The sequence below is a fragment of the Taeniopygia guttata genome, chromosome 12 (assembly GCF_048771995.1).
Source record: "Taeniopygia guttata chromosome 12, bTaeGut7.mat, whole genome shotgun sequence".
In the NCBI taxonomy this organism is placed as follows: Eukaryota; Metazoa; Chordata; class Aves; order Passeriformes; family Estrildidae; genus Taeniopygia; species Taeniopygia guttata.
Window position 1 is genome coordinate 12,024,446 of NC_133037.1, and position 10,200 is coordinate 12,034,645.

The window sequence follows — 10,200 nt, forward strand, 5'->3', positions numbered from 1 at the left end:
TCCACCTTTATCATACACATACTTAGGCTTACATATTATGTTTAAAATATTTTTAAAAGCAAATCCAACTTTAAGTACCTTCTTTTAATTCCTATGTATTGGTGATCTTGAAATCTCATTCTATTTTCAACCTTAATAATGCTAGTGTTACATAGACATTATCTCCCTGGGCAAATAACTTTCTTCATGTATAATTAAAGTGCCTTTATACAAAAGAAACATTCACATCTTTCAGCTGTAAGTAACATGTTATCTTCAGCTTGGTCTACTTATGCAACGTATTTCAGCTTATACCTTCCTCTGCCTTAGGAAAAAAATTCTGTACTACTTTCCTTGGCATAATTTACTGATGCTCCCTCTCTTCAGGTTCTACCCCTATTTACAGATAATACTGACAAAATTGTTTACAGACTATGCAGTAAACAGGATCACTCACATGATTCACTAAATAAAACTCCAAGCCCTCATAAAAAAAAACAAAAAAGTAATATAGTATAACTGAAAGGCAGCTCAAGAGGCAACAGAGCCTGGACGGAGTGACTGGTAGTGCCCAAAACTGTTATTGCCAATGTCCACAAGTTATGAAACTGTAGTCCCAGATCATTAACAAACTATTTTGAAATATCTGAAGGTTTTTCTCATTACTAAACGACCATTTGAAGGTCCTTTATCTTTTGAAAAATCCAGAATTGATGAATGCCCTATATATAAGGTTCTAAGAAATGTTTACTAATACTCTGACAAAGAGAATTTGTGCAGGTTTAAATATAGGTCATTGATAGGATAATGACAATTTCCTAAATGAGATGTGCTTATTAGCAGTTATGTAAACAATGATAATAGATGTTCCTTCACGTAAATGTTCTGGCATGTTTTTGTTTATATTTTGAAAGCACCACAGAATTTTTGTAAGTAGTTCTTGTGATCCAAGATCAAGCCTGCATTTATCAGTATCTTCGACCTGCCTTTTCACAACAGCATTTGATACCTATTATCTCTAATGGTGCATTTCCCCCACCCCTCCAACTGTCTCACAGTTCACCATTCCAATACTCAATCAGATCAAAAGCCCGACCATACAGCCAACAAACAAGCACTGAATGTGAAATTCTCCTCACTGCTATACCCATGTTTTAAACCTTTTACAGCACCATATCTAACATGCAATAGGAGAGGATTACAGGGCATGATCACAAACCCATTCTTTAGTTGTTTACTATGGCTACAGATGCCCACCTTGGCAAGTTTCATCAGACCTCTGTCAAATCTTCACATGATGTTATTTCCAGAACAATCAAATATAATCCTTTTAATTACTGCTACTACTAAGTTGCTATTTTAAAACAGATAAGTGAGGAAGCATATAAACTTTTACCTATGTTAGAGAAGCCAAAGCTAACTGAAATTTAAAAACAAACAAAAATCCTCATAGCTGATGATTTTTGAAGCTTGTCTATTAGTTAGCAGACTTGCTCAACACTCAGTGCTTTCTCAAATTAACCATCTTGAAAATGACAGACCATATTTGTAACCATAAAGCACATGGGGGTCTTAAAATCTTGGTAAGTCCTAAGAAATGTTGATAAAAAGCTATATGCATAATACTTTTTAATTTAAAAACAGAGCAATAACTTGGAACATTTTACTTTGTTGGATCAAACAAGAAAGGCTAAAGACTAAACAAAGTATTTCAAACACTTAAGTTTTCTAGAATCCAAGAATGCACATCACGTACACAATAGAGCCAAAGCAAGATGCTTAATGAAACGTTTAATACAGATAGCAGTTTGCACAATTACCTGCAGGTAACTTGAAAGCCTTAATCTAGCGTTAAGAAATTAAATGCTTGTCTTGTCCCATCATGTCCAAGTATTGCGTAATATAGGATAGTTAACAATGGAATGTTTAAGAACTGTGCCTGCGTTGTACTGCTCCTCATGCTGTGTCATACTACTGAAAAAATCTGCAAGAGTTACCGACCATATTGTTCTTAAAATCCAGAGCTACACTGACTGCATTTCATAGGACTTGGTGTGAAACTAAAAACCAGCTTAGTTCATGTTAAGTTCTAGAGCATAACATCAATATAGTTGGAAAAAAAAATACAGTGCTGAGCAACTGCAGTCTGCCCTTTGTTAATTTTTCGCTGGATATTTAAAATTAACTTGACAGTCATTAAGTAAAACAACTTTACTTGTCCCAGTTCAATCCCTAGTGGACAAAACATGCACTACAGAACCCCTCAATTTTGCTTAACAAGACTGCCAGACTTTAGAGAGGAACACTTAAGAACACAGGATGTATTTTAAAACCATTTTCACTTACAATAAGACTATTTCACGAATGCCACCCATTACACTCCTGTTGCCAGTAATAAACCTCCTATTGGAACCAAACAAAATACTCCACAAAATTTCAAAAGGACAAGTAAGAAGAGTGCCAAATAAGAACAGTATATTTTTAAAATCCATTTTTCAACACTTCTCATGATCAATTTTCACACATTGATAAAACAGTGGTTTCTCTGCATTTGAAAATAAATACTATTACACCACTATATCAACACAATGTGCTTTCACATTTGCACATCTCACCTCAAAATCACCTATTTCCAGTAATAAATAAGCAAAACCTTTCAACTAACCATTTTCAACTGTTAGCTTCATATACTTTTCACAATATTCAAAGTTTCTGCTTAGTAAGAAATTACCAATTTACCTGGAAAATTACCACTTTAAAACAAATCTTACTCTTGCCCTATGCAACCATATTTATGACGGCAAAACCAGAGCGATACGCAATCTACGGGGACTTGCTAAAACAAATAGGTAGTTTCAGTGTTTCTAAATAACATCTTACCTTGCCTGTCTTGTGATCAAACCAGACAAGAGCATGGTTCCTGGACAGCACCTTGCAGTCAAACGTGGCATTGTTCTGGGCTGGCCGGCAGCGAGCCACGGAGCGGCCGATCTTGACAGGCTCGTCCAGGTAGACATGACGCTCCTGAAATGGGTGGGAGTTCGGGCGGCAAGTGAAGATGGCCAAGGCTGAAGGCATCGAGGACAGATTGTGGTTGCCACACCAACCAGAGATGAAGAGAGCCTCTTCTGATGCAGACCGTCCTCCACAATTTTAAAAACACCTCCACAGCAACTTTATATTAAAGCAGGACAAATATTATCATATGAGAGGCCTAACAACTCATTGTTTCAGTGTGTAAACTAATTCTGGCAATAATCCAGTGAAAAAGTCCCATTATGTCTTTTAATATCAGCAGTGGCCCAAAAAAAGTCTAAAACGTACAACTTTCAATCCATCCTCCTCTGGAAGAATAGGAAAAAGCATCTGATTCCTTCAGAGAGAAGCAAAGGCCCCGCGAAAGAAGGATACAACGTCTTAAATCCAAGTAGATGAGTCATACGAGTACTTTTGTTTGTAACCTCAACTGCCTTGTTCCCACCCCCCTTCCGTAAACAACACTGACCAAAAGTCTGACCAATGCAACATTGAAGCAAGGAAAGGTTTAGGGAAGGGGGATGAAGGAGAAAGATTAGCGTCCTCTCACCACACAGATCAGGAACTGGAAGGTGAATACAAAGCCCTCGTTCCACAACAGGGACCTAATGGTTCACCCAGCAAACTGCATTTCATCATCTTCTGTGTTAAACCCCGGCAGAATAGGTGGTCCTCGATATAGGCTGGAGTGCGAGAACTACACTGTTTTTCTCCCTTACACCAGATAAAGCTGAACTGGTCTACAGCTTTTGGGAGCCGCTCAGATAAGGAACTTGATAAGGCATGGAGAGGCTCCCAACTCGCCTTCTCCCGGGGACAAACCGGCGCGTGGGAAGGGTTCTTGGGGCCGGCCTGCGAGGTGCCCTGACAGGTCGCTCCGCGGCGGCGGCTCCGGCTGGCGGCGGGGTCGGTGCGCGTCCCTCGGCGGCGGCTCCGCAGCGCTGTAACGGGGGCTGCCCCGGGAAGTGCCCGCCGGGAGCCCGCGGCGCGGGGCGCGGCGGAGGCGGCTGCTCCGCTCAGCCCCTCCGCAGGTGACTGCGCATGAGGCGGGCCCGCTGCGCACCCCCGCGCTCTCCGCCCGCCCAGCGCGGCTCCGCTGCCCCGGCGGCGGGAGAGGCCTGGCGGCCGGGCCCGGCCGCTCCCGCTCGGTCGCTCTGCCGCTCAGGAGGCCACCGGCCGCGGGAAGTTTCCTCCAACCTGCGGGGCCCAAAACAAACCGGGTCAGGCGCGTCCCTCGGCGCGTCCCCCCGCGTCTCCTCGGCCCCATGGGCGGCACGGGACGCGCCCCGCTCCCCCCTTACCTTGCGCACAGCCGCCGCCATAGCGCCTGGAGCCCTTCCCGGTGTGGCCGCGGCGGCGGGGCCGGGCGGGGCGGGGCCGGGGGCGGGCAGCGTGCGCACCGGCGGGCCCCGCGCACGCGCCTTGCGCACGGTGAGGCTGCGGCACGGGCGGGCCACGCCCCGCTCCGGGCGGCGGGGAGGGGGCGGCGGGCCCGGAGGGGAGCGGGGTGCGGGAGAGGGGCCGGTGCTCCTCCCGAAGGGCGCGGCGGGGACGAGCCGGCACGGGGCAGGTTGCTTGGGTGAGTGAGCCCCGGCCCCGTGCCGTCGCTTTGCCCTCACTGTTCTCAGCTCCGGGAGGGAGGGGGCGAATAGCCCGTAAGCCCTCATAAATAAGCGGGAAGGAGTGGCCCGAAGTTGTGTTAGGGGAGGTTTAGGCTGGATTTTAGGAGAAGGTTTTTCACCCAGGGGGTGGTCAAGCACTGGAATAGGCTTCCCAGGGAAGTGGTCGTGGCCCCAAGACTGCCAGTTCACAAACCTTTTGGACAATGCTCTCAGCTCTCAGGCACACAGTGGGATTCTTGGGGCAGGAACCGTGCGCAGGGCCAGGAGCTGGACTCGATGATCTGATTCCAACTCAGGATATTCTGTGATTCTGTCAAAATGCGCAGCTCAGAGGAGCAGCTGGGGTGACACGTTCTCAGCAGAGCTTGCGTGAGAAACTCCAAGTATCTCCTGAACATCCTCCTGCTTTCCCTGTGCACAGCTGGTCGTTTTATGACAGCGGATTAAAAACTTGGGGAGCCACGGTGTGGTTTGACGTGTCTTGGCGCTAGAGGAATGCTGGCCATGTTTGCCATGTCTTGTTGCAGGTTGGCAGCTGGAGCAGGGGCACTCCTGGAGCAGTGGCTGCAGGGACAGGACTGAGGTGGGGTCACTGGTGCTGTGTCTTCCTTCAGTACACCACGGAGCATCATCCAAGGTCATATTTATGCCTGTTTTCTAGAAGCCAAGGAAAGGTCACTTGTCAAGGTCACTCGGTGCCGAACGAGTCTCTCCAGTCCAAATACATTTTTAATTCCGTCATTCTCTGTAAAGCAAACAAGTGGGAATTGTTGCTGTAAGATAGATACTGGGGTCATGCCAGCACTATAATTACCCGGTGACAGGGTGTTAGGATTAGGGATATGGGAGATGGCAGAAAGAGCTGCCAGCCATGGAGGACGTGAGTGGAGCTGGGCCAGGCACTTCAGCAGTGGATGAGAGGAAAAGCAGGGATCAAGGTAAGGCAGGGCAGTGTATGAGACAAAGCATGTTTGGTGCGTTCTTAGTTGTTGCACAGTAAAATCTCAGGGCTGTCTTCATTTTTTTTCCTTTTGTTTTTGACTGCACTGTGATTTGAGGAAAGGAGGTTGATTCATAACAGACTAGTTTTTTCCCCAACAATCCAGTGAGAAAACAACAGGAAAACTAGGCTGTAGATCTGTGTTTGAAACAGAGAAATGAAATCCAAGACTAAAGACAAGTCTGATTTTGTGAAGACAAAAACAAACAACTGATAGGTGGAATGTTTAGAACTGTTTATCTGTAGTTTTAATTTCCTGACAGGGAAAAAAAAAACTGGCACATCCCTTCATGGCTTTCATCAGCTTATGAGATTGTACTACTCTGATAAATATAATCCTAATTTGCTTTTACTAATTTTTTTAGTAAGTGGAAATTCAGTGTGGCTGTTGCTTACAGCACACAACGTGCCATAACTAATCAAAGGGAGAAGGAAAGGTATAAAAGGAAAGTGGAGAAATTGGGAATAAATTTAGGTCCATTAGGAGTTACATTTGAGGGAATGAGTTGCAAAAGTAGAAATAATTGAGAGCACTTTGGAATTGCAAAGTGTAAAAAGTGGGGACAAAGTACTGCAGGTGTTGGAATGAAAATAATGTTTCTGAGAGCATTTTTTTATATTTTTGTGTACATGTTTAATGGAGAAAGGAGATTGAAAGTAAAATTAGAGATGAAAAAATCCATTACCATCTATAGGGCCTAAGAGAATCAGGTAAAATAATAAACTGAGCAGTGGATACCTTTCTCTGATGTTCTAAGTATTTATAATAACATAATAATAATATAACTGTGTCATTTAAACTGTAAGCCACTGGCATATCATGTTTTCCTTAACCCTTCTTCATCCTCTGGAGAAATCCCACTCTGACAGGCTCACGCAATGGTATGAGAAAACCAGATGGCAATGGTATGTGCCTTTCTAGTCCTCTGGCACTGCCAAATGGCTCATGTAACAGCTGAGCTGTACCCACTGCTCATCGAGGCCATTAATCTGACCCTTCCTTCTCTGCATGGGTGCCAGCTCTCAGCAGAGCTGCGTGGGTGTAGTTATCCCTCAGGCTTTTCAGCTTCTATTTCAAACTGCCTGACGAGTTCAGAGGTTATCGGGGCAGAGTCAAAAGCTAAGATGAAAACACAGAAAGCGGTTACATTCTGAAATGAGTGTACTGTTGTTGTATGGATGTTACGATGTGTCTGCTGCTTACCAGGAAGCGTCCATCCCAGAAGTGTGGAAAGCAGCAGGTGGACGCGGAGTTCCCTGTGAAGTGCTCGCCCGCCGTGCTGTGCTCAGAGGAGGAGGAGGGAGAAGTGTCAGCTCCTGCCTCGCTCCTGCCACACAGCTGAAGCGGGCAGGGCGCCCCGCGGCCATGTTAGGTACGGGCAGCAGGAGCCAACCGTGTCCCTCCGTTTTCTGGGCAGGAAGTCCATGACAATGTTAGGAGAGCCATCATAGCTGAGGGCAGGAAGAGCCTCCGTGTCCATCTTGGGTAAGGGAAAGGGAGCTCTTCAGGGGGCTGTCACTGTCACAGCTGTCTCCTAAAGAGCTGCTGTCTGTTTCAGGCGGATGCAATGCAGCTGAGATAGTTCATGTGCATACCTGAAAAACATCTGGATTTTGGCTTGAGTGTGTCAAAGTCTTAATTACTTGATGAAAAATGAGATCTTTTGCTGAAGGAAGCCTGTTTTGAATTCTGAGCTGACTCAGAAAGAAAAACACCGAGCAGCATTATAGACAACTCAGTGCCAGATTTCTGCCTACTGAGCAATGACGGTTTAAAAGGCTTCCAAAATAATTAATATGTATCAGGCTGAGTTTTCAGTGCAGAGGTATGAACCAGTTGCTTAGCGGGAGATGCTGATTCCAGTGAAGTTGTTACATTTGAAATGACTGAGACATGCTGTATAGCAGAAGTTCTTTTTCTAGTGTAAAAATTAAGATGCAAACTGATAAAGAAATCAGAATAAACAGGTAAGGAGAAACTTGGAGATGCAGTTTTCTATTGAGTTCTCATCCCTGAAACTCATCCATCAACAATTTATCCAATCAGTTTTGTACTGATTTTCAGAAATACAACAAATTCCATGTATAATAGCCATACCACATTTAAAATATGACAGTCTAATAAACATTTTCTACTGTATAGAGCAGTGTGGAAATATAAAGCAAAGTTTGAACTGTTACTTATATCCTTATGTATCTTTTGCAAAACAAACATGCCTCAGACGTAACTTCTAAAACATTCTGAACTGAGCTGTCAAAAAAAGGAACTGTTTCAAAGAAGTTTTCTCCAGTGTTTAAAAAAATTGTTCTAATTATCCCCCCAGATTTAGTGAAGGGGTTACACATTTTTATTTTAGTGCTATTCTTCTTCTTTAGTTTCAGCCTTATTTTCTGTTTGTGATCTTTTAACTCTCTGACTGGTTGTGTAAAAAAAAAAAATTGCATTATCTTTCAGTATTAATTGTGACAGAATAAGCAACTACCAGTTTAATCCTCTCTTGTCAGGTAGGTTCTCCATTTATTCCATTTTCTTTCAGATCCTTTCCTGCTCCTATTTCTGGTTTGCATTAAAAAAAGGATTCATGTATCCAGTATACAAATGAGTGTCTTACCAACATAATATTTATATTAGTGTAATATATGTAGTGAGCATATACTGAATGTGCTATTCAATTTAGATTATGTAATAAATATGAATTATTGTTTTATACAATGATTTAAAATCTATTATTATGTGCTATATATCCTATCTGTTTATATATATAATGTACATCACATAGTATGTTGATACTACATGTATTTGGTATATTTACATAAGTATAATGTAACATGCATACCATTAATACATGTTGTGCTAATATATAGCTAAATTTACATGCATTGTTTTTTCATTTCAAATTAAATCAGGCAAGTTGAAATATTTGGCATTTTCACTGCTTTATCATATTAGCAGAACATAGTCATCATGTGACCAGCTCTTATTTGCTTTTCTATTAATATATCAATTTAACAGATAAATTAATATTGACTTTTTGAAATGTTTGATGTTTTCTGTGGCTGTTTGAAAAATGGAAAAGATGTTTTAAATAATTATGACTTTTTGTGCGTGTGTGTATTTAACTGAATGTATTCATTAGACGAAATATAATTTTCAAATACAAATAAAATACTGCTTTAAATCTTGAGGCAGGGGATGGAGGGGAAGATGAGATGCGCAGATGATGTTTATGCAGTTCTTTGGTGTTTCCCTGTGGATGTGGGCAGTCTGCACAGTCACTCCCTGCTGAAGCTGATGGAACCTGGCCAGCCAGCAGCCAACACAACATTTGCTGCTACCTGATAGAAACCATCCTGCTGAGAGACGCAGGCCAGCGCCACGGAGAGCACAGCTGTAGGAGCAAGATAGAGCATGGAAGAAAGCAAGGCAGGCTCAAACATTGGGCAGTTGTGGATATTTAGAACCCAGCTGTCCCACCTTGGCCTTTTCTCATTTTTATTCCAGCAACTGACATCAAAGGCATGCTTTTTCTAGCAGTGTCTCTTGTCCAAATCCTTCCAGATATTAACAGATGGCTGTATTTCTGCAAAACAAGGCAGAGTTCCTGGAGATTTGTAAGGACACGTTCCATATGCCGAGCCCTAGCATTTTATGAGGCTTTATTGCAAGTTGTATCAAAATAGTCTCAGTTAGTTGGTTCCCAACTCTGAAATCTCTGCATTGATTCTTCTTGAAGAAGAAACTCAGATGTTTCTACATGTTACAATACATGCAGAAATATTTTTCTTTCTCAACTGAAGGAAATAATAATATTTTGTCAAAACTAAAATGTATTTAAAATGGGTAAGTGACAAATTTTTCTGAATCACTCTTTATTGGTAATATATAATAATCTCCAGTAGGTAAGAATCCTTTCTTCTGTACTTTTTTTATCAGGGATCACATGTTTATTCTCTTAACTTTCTCCTGACAAAACACTATTTTTTAAGCATCTAGTGGAATTAATTTACTGTTTAATAAAATGTACACTCTTACTAAGTATTTTATTATTATTATTTCACATAGATACACTTCTTATTCACATGGAAATTTAAAAAGGGGCCAGCAAATCTAGAAGGACATGCATGATGATAATAGCTAAAAATTTTGGTTTGCAAGAATATAAACAAGGGAAGGCTTATAAGAGGCAGTGACATGAAATCTTTTCTTAAACCAAGGGATAAAAACTTTTGGCCAGGCCATTTCAATTCTTAAATGGAAACAGCAAATGAAATTCCACTGAGACTCATTGCACTGAGTTGAACTTAATCAAGTTCAGTCTTAGTCATGTCTTTTTGTCAAGAGTAATCTTCTACAGAATTTAGGAGTTAACTACTTGAAAAATCAGTGAGTCTTGCATGGTATCACTGCAAAATACCTGAAGCAGCTGGAGACAGCGAGAACCTTCCCACAGAGCCCTGCCTGAGGCTGCACACTGCATAACCCCATTCCTATCTCAGTTTGTATCTAACATTCACTTCACTACTCATGGTGTATCATAACTGAAGGCTGCTGTATCTCAAGTT

At 42.4% G+C, this 10,200-nt stretch overlaps 1 protein-coding gene across 31 annotated transcripts in view; it reads right to left on the reverse strand.

The window, feature by feature from the left end:
• The window catches only part of SLMAP (sarcolemma associated protein), a 96,057-nt gene extending 87,584 nt beyond the window's left edge, over nt 1-8,473 (reverse strand). For 22 of the 31 annotated variants that reach the window (XM_072935041.1, XM_032750737.3, XM_032750739.3 and 19 more), the window contains exons 1-2: nt 4,317-4,448; nt 2,860-4,212 (exon numbers count right to left, since the gene is read on the reverse strand). In XM_072935041.1, the coding sequence (XP_072791142.1) occupies nt 2,860-3,057 (198 nt within the window). In that variant the 5' untranslated portion in view covers nt 3,058-4,212; nt 4,317-4,448. Of the gene's footprint in view, nt 1-2,859; nt 4,213-4,316; nt 4,449-4,830; nt 5,907-6,841 lie in introns of those variants that run through there. The other 9 variants (XM_032750740.3, XM_072935054.1, XM_032750736.3 and 6 more) reach the window with 3 other exon arrangements.
• Nucleotides 8,474-10,200: the final 1,727 nt, after the last annotated feature.